Source organism: Physeter macrocephalus, chromosome 20, assembly GCF_002837175.3.
Source record: "Physeter macrocephalus isolate SW-GA chromosome 20, ASM283717v5, whole genome shotgun sequence".
Classification (NCBI taxonomy): Eukaryota; Metazoa; Chordata; class Mammalia; order Artiodactyla; family Physeteridae; genus Physeter; species Physeter macrocephalus.
Window position 1 is genome coordinate 96,756,982 of NC_041233.1, and position 21,199 is coordinate 96,778,180.

A 21,199-nucleotide genomic window follows, 5' to 3' on the forward strand; every position below is an offset into this window, starting at 1 on the left:
CATTTGATATAAAGTCACAGAACATCTGATAGACAGTAACTTGAAAAATCTCGTCGCCATTAGGGTTAAACAGATCCCAGAGCACGCTGCAAGAGGATTTAGTAGCTTTACAGTTCTATTTCTGTGAAGGAAAGATTTCTTCTCTCTCAGCTGCGGCTATTTAACTCCCACTTAAGCCCCGCTCCCAACCACCCTCCCGTTGTCATGGAGACCAGAGACGCTCCAGCTCTGGATTCCCCTCCCCGGGTGAGGACGCATGCGCGTTCTCGGCGGCCTAAGGGCCGCGGTGGCTGCCGGGACTGAGCTCCGAACCCGCAGATCAGGAAGTGGCGGGCGGAGCCCGGGGTCGAGTTGCCGCCTGAGCTGCTGCCGCCGCCGCCGCCGCCGCCGCCGCCGCCAGTGCGGAGACCCCGACCTGGCGGGGTAGCGCTGGGCGTGCGTGCGGGCGAGCGGGGGCACTGACGACGAGCAGGAAGCGGCGGCCACGCGGGCGTGTGCGGCTGTCGAGGAGGAGGCTCTGGGAGGCGGCGGCCGGGCGCGTGGGGCGGCCCTCCTGGCTCAGGTAGGGGCTGCAGCAGCGGCGTGAGGGGCGCGGAGCCCCGGCCTGTTGTTCCTCCAGGCCGCCTCCGCCCGGGGGCGAGCGGGCCTCCCACCCCGCGGGAGGCTGGGGCCGCCGTTCCCAGCGCGAAACGCTGAAACCTGCTAACAGCTTTTCGGGACCATCGTCTTTTAGGCCGGAGGTTCATTGAGCAAAGTTTTGGGTTAGAAAGAGGGGAAATTCACATCGGAGAGCTGACTGTGCCTCTTCCTGCCCCCCCCCCCCCCGCCCCAGCTTGCATTAGCAGCTGCCGTACGAACCAGGTGTGTGGAGTTTGGGGAAACGGTGCCCAGCCACCTAAAGGCTGGGATGTAGATGCTCCTTCCCCGACTGTTGTTTTCAGCTGCCTTTTGGAGACCTACTTTGGAATGATTCCTAAGCTTGAGTTATAATGGTAGTTTCCTGCAAAGCCTAAAAGACATTTCCCGAAACAGATAGCTGCGGTAACCTTTTTCCGTCCACCTCTACGTTTCTGTCATTTAAGAGGTGAGCAAGTGTCTATTCTCAGCTTGCCGGCTATTCATAGCAGTGTTGGCACCTGCGAGGCGCAGGCGGGAAAGAAGCGAGAGAGGAAAGAGCAGAAAGGTTGAAAGAAGTCAAATGATAAAGTGGAAAGAATGTGGGCTTTGGAGCCAGAAGATTTTCATTTAACTTTTGGCTTCTTATTGGGGGGAACACATGGACTCTCTGAGTTGTGGTTTGTTTTTTGTTAATGTCAGATGGGCAGGATGATGTGTCCTGTCTACAACACAGGTCAGTACATGTAAAACTCTACAGATACTGCGTAGTCTTGTGAGGAAGAGTTAGGTGGAGCATGTGATGGTGAAAGACCTTAAACTTTCTGTTCTACGTGCCATTGAACTTGACCCATAACCACACAGGTCGCCTTTGCTTGGGAGGCCTTTACCAGCATTTCAGGTCTGGAGTGAGGGGCACCTGATTTAGGAGTCAGGATATTCGTGTCCTGGCTCAGGTACTTTCAGCTGTGTGACCTTAACGATGCCTCTTCACTTCAGATTTCACATATTAAAATAGAAATAACGCGAAGTACCAGTTACCTCGTAGAGTTGTGAGGATCAAATGCTGTAAACATCAGGTCTTTGTAAACTGTAAGGCTTTTGTTTAAATCTGTGTTAAAATCATGGTTATAACAGCCGGGGTTAGTTATCTGTCTTTACAAGGTGAAATAAACAGATAACAGATGTTTCCTGTTTTAGGCTTGTTGTCCTTGCCTTATCACTGGGGGATTCTCCTTTCTTGTTCTGACTCTTTTCCTCCCCAAGACTGCCTCCTGCTTTCCTCACCCCAGTGTAATCATTCGGTTACTTCTTTTCAGATCCAACTCGAAATAATAGTACTGAAATAACATATATTTGTATAGCTTTACTATTTAAAAAATCATTTTCACAAACATTTTCTCAGTTTATTCTTACAGTTGGGCTAGATGTAGACAGCATTGGTAGTACCCTTATTTTACTTATGATAAAATTGGATTTAGGGAGGTCTAGTGGATTTCCCAGGTCATGTTGCTGTTAGGGATTAGAACTGAGGGAAGAAGGCAGGTCTTAGATTCGAGGTCCTGTGCCGTTGATTCTTCTTTCGTTTCTTGCTGAAGTTTACTCTGATTATTTCTTATCAGTGCTTTTATATATGTATATCTTTTAAATTTTATTGAAGCATAGTTGGCTTACGATGTTGTGTTTAATTTCTGCTGTACGGCAGAGTGACTCAGTTATACATATATATTCTTCATATTCTTTTCCATTATGGTTTATCTCAGGATATTGAATATTGTTCCTTGTACTATACAAGGGGACCTTGTTGTTTATGCGTCCTACATATATAATAGTTTGCATCTGCTAACCCAAACTCCCAGTCCTCCCCCCCCCACCCCGCTTGGCAACCACAAGTCTGTTTTCTATATTTGTGTGTCTGTTTTTGTTTCGTAGATATGTTCATTTGTGTCATATTTTAGGTGCCACATACAAGTGATAGCATATGGTATTGGTGTTTCTCTTTCTGACTTCGCTGAGTATGATAATCTCTAGGTCCATCCGTGTTGCTGCAAATGGCATTATTTCATTCTTTTTAATGGCTGAGTAATTATTCAATGCTTATTTTTAACTTTTAGCATGCTAAGTCACGTTTTATTTATTCATTGCTTTTTAAAAAAATTATTTTATTTATTTTTTTGGCTTCATTGGGTCTTTCGTTGCTGCGCGCGGGCTTTTCTCTAGTTGCAGCGAGGGGGCTACTCTTCGTTGCGGTTTGCGGGCTTCTCATTGTGGTGGCTTTTCTTGTTGTGGCTCACGGGCTCTAGGGGCGCGAGCTTCAGTAGTTGTGGCGCACAGGCTTAGTTGCTCCGTGGCGTGTGGGATCTTCCCGGACCAGGGAACGAACCTGTGTCCCCTGGATTGGCAGGCGGATTCTTAACCACTGTGCCACCAGGGAAGCCCAAACAGAAGACATTTAATAAAGGATTGTAAAACCATTAACAATGAGGCTAGAGCAATTAAAAGGTGTTCTTCTGTTCGTTACTCACTTAAATATTTATTGAGCTACCCGATGCCTGAAGCCTTTCCAAGTATAAGATAGAGTCTTTTTCCTCTGGGACTTTGCTTCCCAACTTATGAACACTAGTCTTAATAGTGTAGAAGTCATTTTCGTAGTCAGCTTGTGTACTTCTGAGACTCTCCATGGGGTTCTAGGGAGAGTTCAGACAAGAGAGGAATGTTTTAAAATACTTGTTGAATGACCTGTGGCTTCCCTGGTTGTACTGAAGTTGCTTAGAATTGTAGAGTTTTAAAACTGTGAAAAAACCCAAAGAGGTCTAGTCCCACCTCCTTCCAAATCAGGAATTTTCTGCAGATATTTCTAACACATATTAATCCAGCCTCTTCACTACTTATGAGAGTCCACCAGTTTTAAAATATACCTTTTAATTTATAAGCAATTCTGATGGTTCTCATGTTTTTGCAATGAGCCTAAATTTGTTTCCTAATTTCCACCCAGTAGTCCTGCTGTTGTTCCTAAAGCAGCATTGTCCAGTAGGAATACAGTGTGAGCTGCAAGTGTGAGCCACACATGTAATTAAAAATGTTCTAGTAGCCATAAATTAAAAAAAAGAAAAAATAGGGGAAATTAATTTTAATATTTTACTTAACCCAGTATATCCAAACTATTATCACATTAGCATAATCAGTCTAAAATATTTCAGTAATTTATAAAGTTCTTTTCGTTGTATTGAGTCTTTTAAATGCGGGTGTATTTTACACTTAGAGTACATCTCAACTCTAGCCGGATTTCAGGCGCTCAGTCAGCACTTCGGCCAGTGGCTGTTTGTTATATTGGACAGTGTAGTTCTAGGGCTTTAGAGAATAATCCTGTTTTTCTTTACTAGTGCCTAGCACAGTGCTTGGCATATAACAGGCACTAATTAAAGAATTTTTGAGTGAATGAGTAAGTGAATAAATACAAGTGCTAGAGAACTAGTAATAAAAGGTAATTCTGTTTGGGAAGTAACTCGTTGAGACCTGTGGATTTGGCACATAGATTTGAGTGGCTGGAATCTGTATTAAAAAAACTTATTTTTATCTTTGCAGCATTATGGATCCAAGTCTCTTGAGAGAACGGGAGCTGTTCAAAAAACGAGCTCTTTCCACTCCTGTAGTAGAAAAACGTTCTGTATCTTCTGAGTCATCTTCATCATCATCAAAGAAGAAGAAAGCGAAGCTAGAACATGGAGGATCATCAGGCTCTAAACAAAATTCTGGTTAGTAGAATTGACTCTTTAGGACTGTTCAGCTTTTATTTTTCAGGAAACCATTTAGTTCATTTTTCAGTTCATCATTCATATTGTTTGTTAGGTACTTTGTTAAGTATAAGGGATGGGGTGATGAGAATTTTTTGCTCTTAAGATGTTAATAGTTGTTTTGTAGTTAGAATTTAGGTTATTATCTTTAAGAAAAAAACAAAACACTTCACTGAGGTTTATTTTATGTACTGTACCGTTCACTCGTTTTAAGGGTATAATTCAAAGATTTTTAGTAAGTTTACAGAGTTGTGCAACAACTATTACTACAATTGAATTTTTGTTCCCACCTCAGCCTCTGATAATTAATAATCTACTTCTGTCTCTATATATTTGCCTTTTCTGGATATTTCATATAAATGGAATTGTACAATATGTGTTCTTCAGTATGTGGCTTCTTTTACCAGGCATCTGTTGAGATGATAATGTTGTTCTTGTTCTTTGTTAATATGGTATATTACATTAACGGATTTTCAGATGTTAAACCAACCTTGCATTCTTGGAATAAATCCTACTTGGTCATGGTGTGTAATCCTTTGTTGTGGGATTCAGTTTGCTGACATTTTGTCCAGGATTTATCCATGTTGTAGCATGTATCAGTATTTCATTCCATTTTATTGCTGAAGAGTATTCCATTGTATGATATATACCACAATTTGTGGTATATACCACAATTTGTTTATCTATTCATCAGTTAATGGACATTTGGATTATTTCCACTTTTTGGCTATTATGAATAGTGCTGCTGGGAACATTCACTTACAAGTCTTTGTATGGATGTGTGTTTTTTTCCTCTGAAACTACCAAAATGGCTGTACCATTTTACATTTTCACCATCAATGCATGTGGGTTCCACTTTTTTTCTTATTCTTGCCAACAGTTGTTATTCCTTGTCATTCTGATTGTAGCCATTCTGGTGGGTGTGAGGTGGTATCATTGTGGTTTTAATGTGCAGTACCCTAATGACTAATTATGTTGAACATCATTTCATGTGTTATTGATCATGTGTCTTTTGGTGAAATGTCTATTCAAAATTTTTTGCCCATTTGAAAAATTTGGGTTGTCTTCTTCCTACTGATTTGTAAGAGTTCTTTATATATTCTGGGTACAGTTTCTTGATCCAATATCACATGTGTTCTTGGTGTCATATTTAAGAAATCTTTGCCTAACCCAAGGTCATAAAAAATTCCTCCTGTGTTTTCTTCTAAGAGTTTTATAGTTTTACCTCTTAGATTTAGGTCTGTGATATGTTTGAGTTGATTTTTTTATGTATGGTTTAACATAAGGGTGTAAATTCATCTTTTTGTGTGTGGTTATTCAGTTGTCCCTGCACCATTTCTTGAAAAAACTTTCTTTTCCCCATTGACTTGCATTGGCATCATTGTTGAATATCCATTGACTACAAATGAAAGTTTTTTTTCTGGAATGTAAATTTGGTTCCGTTGACTCATATGTCTGTCTGTATGCCAGTACGATATTCTCTTGATTGCTGTAGCATTCTAGTGACATTTTGAAATTGGGAAGTGTGGAAGTGTAAGTCCTTCAGTTTTGTTCTGTTTTTCAAAGTTGTTTTGGTTTTTCCTGGAGCCTTTGCATTTCCTTATAAATTTTAGGATCAGCTTGTCAGGTCTCATCTGTAAAAGAGCCAGCTGTGATTTTGATAGGGATTGCATCGAGAGTTGGCTATCTTAACAATATTAAGTCTTTCAGTCAATTAACATGGCTATCTTTCCATTTTTTTAGGTTTCTAATTTCTTTCAACAATGTTTTGTAGATTTTAATGTATGTCTTGCTTTGTTAAATTCTAAATATTCTTTTTGATATTGTGAATGAAATTGTTTTCTTAATTTGATATTTGGATTGTTAATTGCTAGTATATGGAAACACAGTAGATTTTTGTACACTGTTCTCAAACTCTGCAACCTTGCTGAACTCATTATTTCTAGTTTTTTTGTGTGGATTTTTTAGGATTATCTATAAGTAAGATTTTGTCATCTGTGAATAAGAAAAGTTTTACTTCCCCTTGCCAATACGAATGCCTTTTCTTTTTCTTGACTGTTAGTATTGGCTAGTAATAGAAGTAGTAGTGAGTGTGAATATCTTTCGCTTGTTCCTATCTTAGGGGGAAAGCATTCAGTCTTTCACTATTATGTATGTTAGCTGCAGGGTTTTTGTAGGTGCCCTTTATCAAGAGGTCCCCTCTATTTTTAGTTTGTTGAGAGCTTTTAATATAAATGGGTAGTGGATGTTGTTAAATGCTTTTTTGCATCTATTGAGGTAATCATGTTTGTTCTTGTTTTTTATTAATATATATTACATTAATTTGTTTTCAGATGTTAAACCAGCCTTATATTCTTGGAATAAATCTTACTTGGTCATGGTGTGTAATCATTTTTATTTGTTGTGGGGTTCACTTTGCTGAATAATCCACTTCTGTAATATTTTGTACAGAATTTTTGCTGATATTTTGTACAGGATTTTTGTATCTGTACTCGTGAGGAATAGGGTCTAGTTTTCTTTTCTTGTGCTTATTGGGGTATTTCTGACCTCAGACGATTTGTGAAGTATTTCCTTTTCCTCTATTTTCTGGAAAGGTTTGTGAAGGTTTGATATAAATTTCTTCTTAAATATTTGATAGAATTCACTAGGGAAGCCATTTGGACCTGAGCTTTCCTTTGTGGGATGCTCTTGGTTGAAATTTCTTCTTATAGATCTATTCAGATTTTCTATTTCTTCTTGAGTTAATTTGGTAGTTTGTCTTTTTAGGAGTTTGTCCATGTCATCATCTACATTGTCCAAAGTTTTTTAGAGTATTCGCTTTTGATTTCTATAAGGTCAATAGTGATATCCCTCCTTTCATTTCTGATTTTAGGAATTTTTTGTTTGTGTATTTGTTTTTGTTTTGTTTTTTGGTTAGTCCAATTTAAAGATTTGTCAATTTTGTTGATCTTTAAAAAAAAAAAAAACAAAACTCTTTGGGCTTCCCTGGTGGCGCAGTGGTTGAGAGTTCGCCTGCTGATGCAGGGGACACGGGTTTGTGCCCTGGTCTGGGAAGATCCCACATGCTGCGGAGCGGCTGGGCCCGTGAGCCATGGCCACTGAGCCTGCGTGTCCGGAGCCTGCGCTCCGCAACGGGAGAGGCCACAGCAGTGAGAGGCCCGCATACCAAAAAACAAACAAACAAAAAAAACTCTATTTCACTGATTTATCTGTTTTTCTGGTTTTTAAAAATTTCATTTATTTCCACTTCAGCATTTATTATTTCCTTCCTTCTGCTTATTTTGGGTTTAGTTTACTCTTAGGCTATTATCTTTTAGACAGCTAGGTCAGTGCAACGTAATTCACAACAGAAATTATTTACCTCCTTCAAAATGTAGCAGTGTAATCTTTATTGATGTCATCTTGTTAGATGTTCTTCAAGCTGCTTTACTGATGTTAAAGCAGAGCTGGTCTTTCTATCAAAGGAGGTTTATCATTGTTGTTAGCAGGTGCATTATCTCTCATTACAATGAAATTTACATGAATTCATAATAAAATTTTACAAATTGTTTTAAACATTAACAGAGATCTGCTCTTAGACCTGGTCTCTTTGATCTGCTTAAGAATATCTTTGCTCCAAAATCTCAGTGGCTTAAAACAACCAAGGTTTGTTTCTCTTTCATACCACATGTTTATCATATGTTGGCAGGGGTCTTAGCTCATTACAGTCACTCAAGGACCCAAGCTGATAGAGTAGCTGATATTTCAAATGTTGTTGGTTTTGTTTCAATGCCCGAGGGAAAGAGAACTCTGGAAGATCTTGCCTGGCAGTTAAATGCTGTGGTCTGGAGGTGATAACACATCAATTCCTCTCACAGCTCATTAGCCAGAGCTAGTCACAGGGCTGTACCCAGCCAGTTCCGTGTGCTCAGAAAGAGGGGAGCTGGAAATACTGGGTGTAAACGCTAAAGACTACCATACCACCCTAGCTCGGGGCACTACCATTGCATTGCCGGGTCAGCTGCTTGTCAGGTCTCCTGGTTTAGCTTCCCTACTGGCCATTCTCTGTACAGCAGTCAGTGATTTTTCTAATCATGAATCTGATGATGTCATTCTCTGCTTAAGGCTGATCATTGCTTTTCAGACAAAGCCCACCTTTTCCTGCAGCCTACATGCTGTACTTGATCTTGTCCCCCTTATCTTTTGTGCCCATATCTCACTTTTCTCCTTGTACTCTGTCCTAGTGATACTGGCTTGTAGCTCCTCTAACATGCTTCACTCTCTTGCCTCTTGGCCTTTGCTCATATTATTTCCTCTTCCTGGAACGTTCTTTCTTACGTCCTTCCCTCTTTCCTTTGGTTAACTCCTATTCCTTTTCTAGGTTTCAGCTTTAAAGTCATTCCCACTTTCCAATTTGTGTTTATTGCTTAGCCTTTGAATTCCCAGAGCACTCCCTGTTTCTGACAAAGCTATTGTGTGCCACTGTAATTGCATGATTACTTGTTTGCCATTGTAACCTAATCCCTCACACATGGAAGCACTCAGTACATATTAAATGGCTAAATAGATTACAGGGTAGGGTAGGGAAAAGGTGTATGTTATCAAAAAATCTAGTTATTAAAGGACCTGTATGCTTCCCATCTATGGCAAGGACCCCAAAGTTTTCCATTTATGAAAATGTGGTTTTAACGAGCGCTCAGAGTAGCTCTTGGTTACCAGAATATTTTGTATACCTAAGTTCCACAAGTCCTTTGAAAGTTGGTTACGTTATTTGTGTTTGTTTCTAATGTTAAAAGAAAAATATAAAAACATTGTGGAAAAGTGATTTCAGACTGGCCTGTGGGGCTCTCTAAGTTGAAAATGACAGATACTTATTTTTCACTTTCCATATCAAGTATTTTCTGTTTTGCCATAATTTTCAGTTGCTTCTTAATGTTGATGAGACACATTTAGTTAAGTGCCGTTACTTCCAATTACTTTGTTATTTTGAGTAATGCTATTGTAAACATCTTTGTATCTTCAGTTTTTTTCTTTTGAAGTAATTTCTCAGAATAAATGTCCAGGAGTGACATTTCTGTTCTAAGGGCAGTTATAGTGTAGTGGTTAAAAGCATACTTTGGTTTGCTCATGGGTAGTAGCAAAATAGTGTCAGGGTTATAAAATATAATACTGTACAGCCTTTGGCATTCCAAGAAATAAGATTGCTGTATTTCTTAACAGGTGTTAAGTGGTCCTAGCTTTTGACTTGCTTTTGACTTTTTTGGCGGTCTTTTTTTTTTTTGGCCACACTGCGCAGCTTTTGGGATCTTAATTCCCAGACCAGGGATTGAACCCGGGTCCCGGCAGTGAAATTGTCCAGTCCTAACTACTGAACCGCCAGGGAATTACCTGGCAGTCTTTTTGCATTGGGTATCTTAGTCCTTGGGAGTATGAATGCAAGAGGCATAATGAAACAACAAGCTCAAGAAATGCAATTTAGGGGGTATGCTAGGAAGTTTTAGTTTGAAAACAGCTCATCTTAGACCATGTATTTCTTACTAAACAGTAAGTCAGTTTTATGAAAAGTTTATGCAAGTGTCCTTGTAACCTTGCTGAGTATTTTGAGTCTTTTTTTCCCACACTAATCCTACACAAAACTTAAATCTTTAAAGATGTTTACGTTGTCTTCAATAAACTAGAAAGTATTGCTTCTTAGTAAGTAGGGACTTACGTATAAGTGGAAATATTTTACTTTGGATTTAGGTAAGTATTTTAAGTAGCATTTTAATTACCAAAATATATGAAGGATAGTACTCTGTTTTTTAGTTCACATGGTTTGTTTAGGTATGTTATTTTGGGATCATTAGCCTTTCTTTTGGTTTCCAGTTTACTTTTTCATGCCTAGTATTGAGTTCTAGGAATCTTTTATCTAGTTTCTGAAGTGTTATTTTAAATAGACTGGTAAATTATTCACATTTGTGAAAGTTTTACTGTATATTTAATGAACTCAATACACACAAAAAGTGCATATTTAACTTGTTTTTCCCTTCTATTAGAAATCTTTTATTCATAGTCAATTTTGTAATAACAGTTGACCTCAGAAATTTTTCTTTTTTTCTGAGTAATTGACGGCTGTTTTCAGAGCTTTTGTTCATCTTATGTAGAGTACTAGACCACTTCAGTTTCACGTTTTCTGATGTTGGCCATCATACTTCTAAGAGGGTTCGGTTCATTTTTCAAGTCTTTCACAGTTTTGTTTTTCACACAGCAGCAGCAGTCGAGCACTTCATAAAGGAAAGCCAGCACCACTAAAGATACCACTGTAAATATAAATAAAAGCAGAATGACAAAGCAGGCGGTGTTCCAGTTATCATGGAAAGGGTAAATTTTTTGAACTTGAAAACCAAGGTACTGATAAACAGATGTAGTTGTTTCATTCCAGAGGCTGGAGCTCTGGGAGGCCATTCTTAGAGATTCCACTTCTTATATGGCTTGTTTGAATCTGTAGAAAGGTAGAAAATGAATATATGTAACCAAACTCTACAGATTGGTCAATTCAAATGTCAGTTTCTAAGATTTGTTAGTAAATTTATATAGACTGCATGAGTCTTCCTTATTTTCTGTCAGAATTAATGCCTGAATGGTATTCTTGAATTTTTTTCGATATCTATGCAGTGTACTCTGTAAACCATATTACTATGTTTTTTTTTTTTTTTGCGGTATGTGGGCCTCTCACTGCTGTGGCCTCTCCTGCTGCGGAGCACAGGCTCCAGACGCACAGGCTCAGCGGCCATGGCTCATGGGCCCAGCCGCGGACACAGGATCCTCCCGGACTGGGGCACGAACCCGCGTCCCCCGCATCGGCAGGCGGACCCCCAACCACTGCGCCACCAGGGAAGCCCATGTATTTTTTAATGTGTATCATTTGTTAGACAAATATTTATGATCAAGATTCATATACAGAAATTAACTGCTAATGGAGGGAGAAAAAAGGCAGCTGAATTGGTTTAAAATTTGATTAAAGCAGTGGTCAGAGAGCTGTTATCTACAAAAAAATCTTAGCATTTTAAAGTTGTGTTCTTCAAACTGTCCGCAGAAGAGCTTTTCCCATTACCCTTGTGGATCCTTCTCACCTTCTTGGTTCAGTGTATTTCTATTTCCACTCCTTTAAACTTCCAGGACAGGTGATCTGAATCAGGATATAATGGCTGAGTGAAAAAGAGTAGAGAAAGAAAAGCCAAATAATGGCGGTTTTCAGAATAAGGATAAAACAGTTTTAGATTAAAGTTGCCTATGAAGAGACCTTAATCTTAGGATTTTTTTTGGTTATGTATATGATAGTCTTAAATGTTTCATAATACCTAAGTGACCTATGGACAGGAACATTAAAAAAAAAACCAGGCAAATTCAGCATCCCAAAGGCATGTATTATTAAATTATTATTCCATTTCACAAAATTAGCCAGTGAGTTAAAGTTTCACTGTTCTTGCATTAAGCTTTGCTCTTGTTGACCTGATACTTGTTGGGCCTTAAATGGGACTGAAAGGATTGAAGATCTGATAGTATTAAAAATAATAAATGACTTTATTATCTTAATCATTCAAAAATATCTTTTTAAAGGGACTTCCCTGGTGGTCCAGTGGTAAAGAATCCACCTTCCAATGCAGGGGACGCGGGTTCAATCTCTGGTCGGGGAACTAAGATTCCCACGTGCCACAGGGCTACTGAGCCTGCATGCCTCAACTACTGAGCCCACACGCCTCAACTAGAGAGCCCATGTGCCACAAACTGTAGAACCCACGTGCTCTGCAGCCTGCATGCCCAACTAGAGAAAGCCTGAACACCACAACTAGAGAGAAGCCCACATGCCGCAATGAAGATCCCGTGTGCTGCAACTGAGACCTGACCCAGTCAAAAATAAATAAATAAACAAAAATCCCCAAAATATCTCTTTAAGCTTTTTGAAAAAATTATAAAATACCTATATACTAAGAAACTTTTTGAAATGGGTGGAAAAAACCCCATAGTTCCACTTACCTAATTCAGTGACTGTTGTCAGTTTGTGTGCTTGCTTTTATGAAAGAAATGAATTATTTTGCATGATTTTTTTTGCTACATATTTCTAAATAGACTTTCATTCTTGTAAACAAATGTTTATTGATTACCTACTGTGTAACAAATCCTTTTTTAAAAAAATATTTATTTGGCTGCGCTGGGTCTCAGTTGTAGCATGCGGGATTTTTGTTGGGTACACGGGATCTTAGTTGTGGCATGTGGGATCTTTAGTTGCGGCACATGGAATCTTTTAGTTGTGGCATGTGGGATCTAGTTCCCTGACCAGGGATTGAACCCGGGCCCCCTGCATTGGGAGTGTGGAGTCTTAACTGCTGGACCACCAGGGAAGTCCCAACAAATACTTTTCTAAGTGCTGGAGATAACTTGTGTGTGAGAGTATGTTTCATTTATAGAAAATTTCAAGGTAGTACAGAAGTATAAGAGTATAATAAACACCCATGTGCTTATAGCACAGCTTCATTGATCAATTCTTGGCCAGTCTATATCTGTACTCACTTCCATTCCATGGATTATTTTGAGGCAAATCCCAGACATCATGTCACTTCATCTAGGGATATTTCAGTATATGTCTCTTTAAAGGTGAGGACTCTGTCTTTAAATATAACCACAATATTATTTTCACACCAAAAAAGATTAAAAACTGACTTTTAAACCCCCCCAAACATAACAATATAATTCCTTAGATTTCTGTTTTCTTTATAATTTTAAAACTTTGGGGTTAATAAACTAATATTTTCTAAGGTTTTTTTTTTTTCTTTTTTCTTTAAATCTGATTTGCATGGCAGATCATCTCACTTCTTTGGATGGACTTGGTCCCTTCCTTTTTTCCTTCATATATTTTGAAGGTTAAATTGATGATCTGAGGCCAAAAGTAAAGGCTTAAATTCATTTTTTCTTGTTGAATTTAAGAATCCATTTATAGTGCTTGGTCACCTTTCATCTTGAAATGAGGGACAAGAGACTAATGGACAGTAATTGAATTAATTGCTCCTGTTCTGGGACATACAAAAATGCATTGTCTGGAACACAGGTATTTGAGTAACTTCCCATTACATTACAGTATTTCAAACTATGTCAAGAGACCCAGCCTTTCAAAGTTACTCTTTTATCTTTTGAATTTTTCTCTTCCAAGCACACCCTTATAGAAAGCAGCCTGCTGCGTTGTACAGCTCTGGGGAGCACCAGTCATGTTTTGTTGTGGGGTGGGTGCCATTCAGGTAGAATACAGTGTAAATTGGGGTTGTGCAGTGTGGAGTCCTGATAGGCTACCCCTCCACCTCTGCATTGTTGCTGCCTCTGAACTTAAGCACATTTTACACAAATAGTCAAGTAACGTATAGAAACTAACTCAAAAGGAGACAAAAGTTAAGTCCTTTTTGACCCAGCCTTGCTGATAGTGTCATGAATGCATGTGCACAGACACACAAATGCCTGAAAAATGTTCAGCTTTGGAAATCCTTTAGGATTTTTAGCACTGCTAAAATGCAGATATTCCTGGGAGGGGTAACAAACATTGTTACAATTATTTTTACATCAGTGTGAATGAGTTCCAGGTGCTTTTTAAAAAGCAGAGCTAATAGAGGAGAGGGAGAGGAAGAAGATTAGGACCTTGGTGAAATGGAGGATTGTGCGACTTATGTGGGTAGGTAAAGAACAGGAAGACTTGCTTGAGGCTCTGTCTAATAATTTTACCTTGGCTAACCTAGCCCTCTCCAGCACTGATGAAAGTATTCCTTAGACTTTCTGTTAAGGCCTTTCAGGTTGATTCCTCTTTAAAATTTGGGAATTTCTTTTGAAGATTTCTCTTCTAAATCTGGCGTTAGAACTGACTGCAGGGGAAACAATGGTAGGGGAGGGAGGAGAGAGTAGAGTGAGGTAATTTCCACATTATGCCTCTGAAATTAATCTACCCTATTAATTAATGTTAATTTAAACTGCTATTTCATGATTGATATCAAAAATATCATTATAGCAATTTAAAATAAAAATTAAAAGCATCACCTATGGGCTTCCCTGGTGGTGCAGTGGTTAAGAATCCGCCTGCCAATGCAGGGGACACAGGTTGGAGCCCTGGTCCGGGAAGATCCCACATGCTGCGGAGCAACTAAGCCCATGCGCCACAACTACTGAGCCTGTGGTCTAGAGCCCACGTGCCACAACTACTGAAGCCCGCGTGCCTAGACCCCGTGCTCCGCAACAAGAGAAGCCACCGCAATGAGAAGCCCGCGCACCGCAACAAAGAGTAGCCCCCGCTTGCCGCAACTAGAGAAAGCCCGCGCGCAGCAACGAAGACCCAACGCAGCCAAAAATAATAAATAAATAAATTTTTAAAGAAAGCATCACCTATAATCTTATCTCTCTAACATATCAAACTTGTAATTTTTTTCTTTTATCCTAGACATTGGATGTATAAATCTATAACTCATACCTGGTTGAAATTATACTGAATTGATTACTTTGTATTTTAATTTATTATGAGCAGGCCTTTTTATTTTTATTTATTTTAATATTTATTTCATTTTTATTTTTGGCTGCGTCGTGTCTTTGTTGTGGCACGTGGGCTTCTCTCTAGTGGTGTTCGGGTTTTCTCTTGTTGAGATGCGTGGGCTTAGTAGTTGTGGCATGCGGAATTAGTTGCCCTGCGGCATGTGGGATCTTAGTTCCCCGACCAGGGATCGAACCTGCGTCCCCGGCGTTGGAAGACAGATTCTTTATCACTGGACCACCAGGGAAATCCCATGAGTAGGCCTTTTTAAATTTGTGGTGCCTTCTTAAGACTGGGGAGAAATTGTAAAGACTGATAATGTAAGTTACTGTTTCAAAATGAAATTTTAGAATGATTAGAAAGTTGGCTTAAGGAACTTTATATTCTATTTATTTTTGAGGTACAAGTGAACTGCTTAAAAATTTTTCAGGTCCCCTTGCTCCTAAAAAAATAGAGCAAGAGGGAGGGAGGGGGAGAGATGGGAAGGGAGAGATAAGGGGGGGCAAGAAGAGGGGCAGGCAGACAGACACACAACTAAATTCATTTACTTTGAAGTTAACTTGTACCCATCAATGAACTATTCTTCTGGTTAAATTAATGTAGTATACTCACACAGTCGGATGTTAAGCATGAATGAGGTGACTGTAGTGACATGGAAAGATTTCTAGGATATGTTCTTAAGTAAACAAAGTGCAGCACAGTGTATAGAGGAAAAAGGGAAATAATATATATTTTTAGTTGCTTGTATCTGCACAAAAATCTTGGGAATATACAGAAATTAATAATAATGATTACTTGTGGGGTTGGTTGGGGAGTCGAGTCGGGAGACAGGGATGTGTGTGAGACTTGTCAAGATGTACCTTGTTGTATTCCTTTGGTTTTTGAACCATTTGAGTGTATTATTTATTCAAACCCAGAAGTATTCCTTGCCTTTCGTTTTTAATAATCTGTTGTGTTTGGATTACTTCTAAAAAATTAGGATTAGTGAATTGTGACTTTGGTTAGACTGTGTACTTTATCCACACACAAATATGCTTATGATAATTATACTTGCGATAGTGACTGGATAGCAGTATGTGCCATTTCCAGGGGTACTTGTAAGTTTTGCTAGGAGCATCTAAGCAGTTTTCAGAAAGAGTATATGTACATGTCAGGTTTATGTTGTGAATGATGACAGTTTGCCATTTGTGAGTGTGTTGATAACTGATGAGCATCTCAAAATATTCACTTTTTAGTTAGCTTCTGGGCATATCTGGAAAAAGTAAACCCTGTAATATAGATTCATTTTCCACCTTAAATTTAATGTGGTTTATTCTTTCAGAGTACGGTAGAGCTCTAATAATTTTGTGTGTTAAGTTTAGGATAAAATCTAAATCTTGCTTTGATGAATTAGACATAATTAGATACATAGAAAGACATTTATCATTAGGGTTTTCTTGTATTTTGAGACTATTTTTGAAATTAAAATGTAAATTTATGTGAAGCAAATGCTGTAACATGCCTTACGAAAAGTGATAGCGAACAGTAAAAAGTAGGAACAGTCTCTTATATGTATAATTTTTAGTTTATTATTATTTTCTAATATATTCCCATCATCTATTTTTCCTCCCCTTTTTTTTTCTTTTTTTTTTTTTTTTTTTTTGTGCGGTACGCGGGCCTCTCACTGCCGCGGCCTCTTCTGTTGTGGAGCACTGGCTCCGGACGTGCAGACTCAGCGGCCAAGGCTCACAGGCCCAGCCGCTCCGCGGCATGTGGGATCTTCCCGGACCCGGGCACGAACCCACGTCCCCTGCATCGGCAGGCGGACTCCCAATCACTGCGCCACCAAGGAAGCCCCTTTCCTCCCATTTTAAAAGGCCCTAGTGAAATATTTACAGGGATAGGACTTGGAACTGTTCTGGAACCTTGAATTGCCAGATCAGAATAAAATTATACTTTTGCTCTATTTGTGGAAAAAGGCCTTGAATTGAATTCTCTAGTGCATTTAAGCATATCACTTTGAAATATGATCAATTAATCGTAATAGCCTTTATATATAGAACAACGCACCCAACGCTGGAACTCTCAGGCTTAGGCCATGTCTTAGTTAGTTTGGCTAAACAGCAATGAGCCTCCATCTGTACTAACTATAGATGTATTGCCAGTAAAATGTAGGCTGATTATAATGTTTAAAAAATGTGGGTGGTAGGAGTTTTTGTCTACAGTTTACCTGAAATTTGAGTTATGAGTTAACTGTTTTATTTGACAAAGTTATTTTTATTTGATCTGAGACTTTTTTTGAGCTCCCATACTTCCTATAGCAAGCAGGAATGTTTTCTAGGCAATTAGCCACATTGTACTGAACCTGGAGAGATCTAATATCTTCTTACAGCAACCTTTGGGCTTTGTAAGGGATACTTTGCTCATGCTAGCAGAACACTGGTTAAGAAACAGAAGGAATAAAAATTATGAAAAAAACCCCACAAACCTTTAAAATTTAAAATAGATTTACCAGCAAAGAAAAGGACAGAAGTTGGATCTTTAGGTCAGTATATATAGGTAATATCCTGGAACTCTAGCATTTACTAAACAATTATATTTTCATGCTTTAATATTGTAGAATTAGAAATTTGGTCAGCAGTTGAATAGTAATTTTTAGTAGGCATGAATGATTGCTGTTAGCTATGAAAGTAATCTTATTACCTTGAAAGGTACCCTCCTTCCTCCCATAGCCAATTCTTCTTAGAGCATACTTTTATTTTAAAATTTAGTTTATCAAAACGACTTACTGTATATTTATTTTAAGTTCAGTTTAAGAATAACTTTAACATTATATAGAAATACTGTGATAAATGTATATTTTTGTGGCATATAAAAAAAACACTGCTTAAGAAGTTTTTTATTTAATAGCATGATTTGTATGTTATAGTGATAGAGACTTTAAAATTTGACTGTAAGGAATTATTTTAATGAAAATGTATGGAAGTCTAAAGCTATAAATGGTCTCTTTGGTTACAGTATAATGCAGCCTACGTAATGGTACCTTTATGGTCTTTTTATTTTTATACAAAAATCACAATGTGATGATAATTTATTGGCATTCTCTGCATCTACACTCAAAGTCAAATAAAATTTTGAATTATTTTCTCATATTCCTTAAAATACAGCAAACTTTCTTATAAATAACTGCTTTAAATTTGCACATATAATCAGAAAGCTTTAGTCCTGGATTTGCTTTTAGTCTAGATTTTTCTTTAAGAAAAATCCTTTGTTAAGACAGACCAAACCGCTGAAATGAAATAGCTCGGAGAAAATGAAATTTGCAAGTAACCTCTTAACATCACATGCATATGGCTTACTCTGAGGTCTGGATATAGATTAGGTACATAGAAAATGTAATGATTTTCTGTTAAGGCACAGATGGTAAGGATGCTTATCAAATAGCAAAGATAGTCTTCATATTTTCATAATAAAATCCTACCAAACAATGAAATGAATACAGTTTTTTGGGTCTTTAGTAGGAACAAAGCTTTCTTCTTCGTTTTTATGGTAAAAAATTTATATTGTATCATAAGGACATGTATTATTAAATGGAAAGATCGTATAACCTACCTCTTGTCTGAAAGGCTGCAGTTGAAGCGATGGTATCCGTCTGTTTGTAATGCAGTCTAGTGCACAGCCAAGATGGAGCTGTGCTTCTATTGGTTGAACCACAATGCAGCTGACAGTTTCCTCTACTTGCATTTGCATTAAGTCCTGCCACCCTAGGAGTAAATCATTCATAAACTTGAATAGAGCCGTCTGGGTTCTCAACTGTCACCCTTTATTTTGGCCTTATTTTTTTGTCTTTAAGCTAAATTTCTGCACCCTTTATTTTGGCCTTATTTTTTTGTCTTTAAGCTAAATTTCTGCACAGGAATTTGTTAGTAACAAATTGATGATTCCATAGTGCTTAGCTGTAAAATTTCAGATCCTTCAGTGATTATTTCAGTGCTAGGGCTAGAAGATAATGTCGAGAGAGGCAGTAACCTGGGAAACAAACAGTCCGGGTTTACCAGCGTGGTGTTTCCTCCATGAAGTGTGCGTAAGATCTCATAAATGATATTTTCTTTCTCTTCTTTCTAATACTTGTTATTTATGTAAATCTTGCTCTCTGGAAGTGATTATTTCCATGTGGTGGTTTGATTTAGATGAAATTCTGAGGCAGAAGAAAGAAAATAAGGTTTTTATTTCTACTATTTGGGAGAAGGATAAGTTTTGGTAGGTACACCACCTGTGTTAAAAACAGTCTGTGAAAGTTAAATTGTAAAAGAATCCTCAGTTGGATGTGTAGAGATAGAATGATTTTCTTACGGTGTGTTAGAGTTGTGGTCTAAGCTTAACAGTCAAGGTTTTTATTTATGGGAGTGGCTACTAGAACAACAGCAGACTGGGTAAATGCTTGCTGTGCAAACTTATTTTTTAAAATTATGGATAATTGGCACATTTGTTTCTAGGGCCAATAAAGGGGTATGTGGAAATACGTTCATTCATTCAGTCAATTAATATTTATTGTTGACTGTGCCTGGCATTGAGTTAAACACTGGAGGCCTTATGGTAAACAATACTGTATGTGCTTCATGTTTGACCATTTGCGTGGTGCTTATCCTTAGCATATTGTCCGTAACTGTTATTTATAGTCTTTCCAGTTAGTTGTTTATTTAGTAGTATAGGAGTAACGTAGTATTATTTTCCTGAAGTCAAACAGGAATTCCCTAAATATGCATTTATGAATTTCTGTACTGTGACACAATATCCAGTTTGAGATGGAGTAACCTGTGTTAAATATTAGTTAATGATTCTTATACAAGACATATCAGAGTTTACAACTGGATTTGAATCTTTACTCTGCCACTTATTACTCTGAGCTTTCTTAGGTTTAAAATGAGACAGTAAAACCTCCTAAATAGGATTTTTGGGAGTGATTAAATGGGAAAATCATTTAGCACGGGTCTTGGCAATAGTAGGTGTTCAATAAATGTTAGTTACTATTATCATGAGTTTCTTGAAACCTTGGGAAAATGAACCATGTAGGAAGTATTTAATAATTGAAGTAGTAAATGTGAAAGCACACCTGTAAGGCATTCTTTGTTGTTTTGTTTTTTTAGAATTTTGCCAAGGGAACAGAGTTTTATTATTTGTTTGTTTATTTATGGCTGTGTTGGGTCTTAGCTGTGGCACGCAGGCTCTTCGTTGTGGCGCGTGGGCTTCTCTCTAGTTGTAGCGTGTGGGTTTTCTCTCTCTAGTGGTGGCACACGGGCTCCGGAGCACGTGGGCTCTGTAGTTTGTGGCATGTGGGCTTAGTTGCCCCACGGCATGTGGGAATCCTAGTTCTCTGACCAGGGATGGAACCCGCATCCCCTGCATTGTAAGGCGGATTCTTTACCACTGGATCACCAAGGACGTCCCCGTAAGGCATTCTTAATATTGCTATTTTTGAAAACATAGTAAAGAAGGCTTTAATGTGTCAATTAAGTTATTATATTATTAAAATTGTAACAAAGTTATTTTTAAAGGAAAATTGCATATGAGGTCTCAAAAAATCATTCAATAAAGCCTTTTCACTAATCTCAAAGGAATATTATGTTGCCTTGTAGAAGCTGTTCCTGTGGATCTCTGACAGTTGTTACGTTTGACTTGTGGTTATTCTAATGCATTCTTTTGTTTAAATTATTACTACCAAACTGGTGCCAGAAATTGACTCTCCCCCCTTTTATTTAACCTCTTCCTTTGTGGATCAGCCACATGGGAACTTTATAATGTCTGATCTGATGCCTGGCTAATAGAATGTGTACTTCTGAAATGTCTTCCTGGTATTTACAGTGACTTTTTTTTACCCTTCGTGCCTATGACTAATAGAATGCATTTGTGATGCAATGGTAGCATGAGGATTTCTGCCTGTAAATATGCAACAGAATGATACATGTTCTGAACCAAGTGATCTTCTATGTAGATTGCTCCTTGTTTCATGCTGTCATCCTTTTTAAGTATCCATGTTTATGCAGTGGCAGTGCTTATGTTTGTGGTTTTTTTTTTACATCTTTATTGGAGTATAATTGCTTTACAGTGGTGTTAGTTTCTGCTGTATAACAAAGTGAGTCAGCTATACGTATACATATATCCCCATATCCCCTCCCTCTTGCGTCTCCCTCCCACCCTCCCTATCCCACCCTCCCTATCCCACCCCTCTAGGTGGTCACAAAGCACAGAGCTGATCTCCCTGTGCTATGCGGCTGCTTCCCACTAGCTTTCT

General features: G+C 38.4%; 1 protein-coding gene across 1 annotated transcript in view; it reads left to right on the top strand.

The window, feature by feature from the left end:
• Positions 1-330: 330 nt before the first annotated feature.
• GTF2E2 (general transcription factor IIE subunit 2) overlaps positions 331-21,199 on the top strand; it is a 69,782-nt gene continuing 48,913 nt past the window's right edge. Inside the window, exons 1-2 of the mRNA XM_024131524.3 lie at positions 331-562; positions 4,201-4,370. Coding sequence (XP_023987292.1) covers positions 4,205-4,370 — 166 coding nt within the window. The 5' untranslated portion in view covers positions 331-562; positions 4,201-4,204. The remainder of the gene's footprint in view (positions 563-4,200; positions 4,371-21,199) is intronic.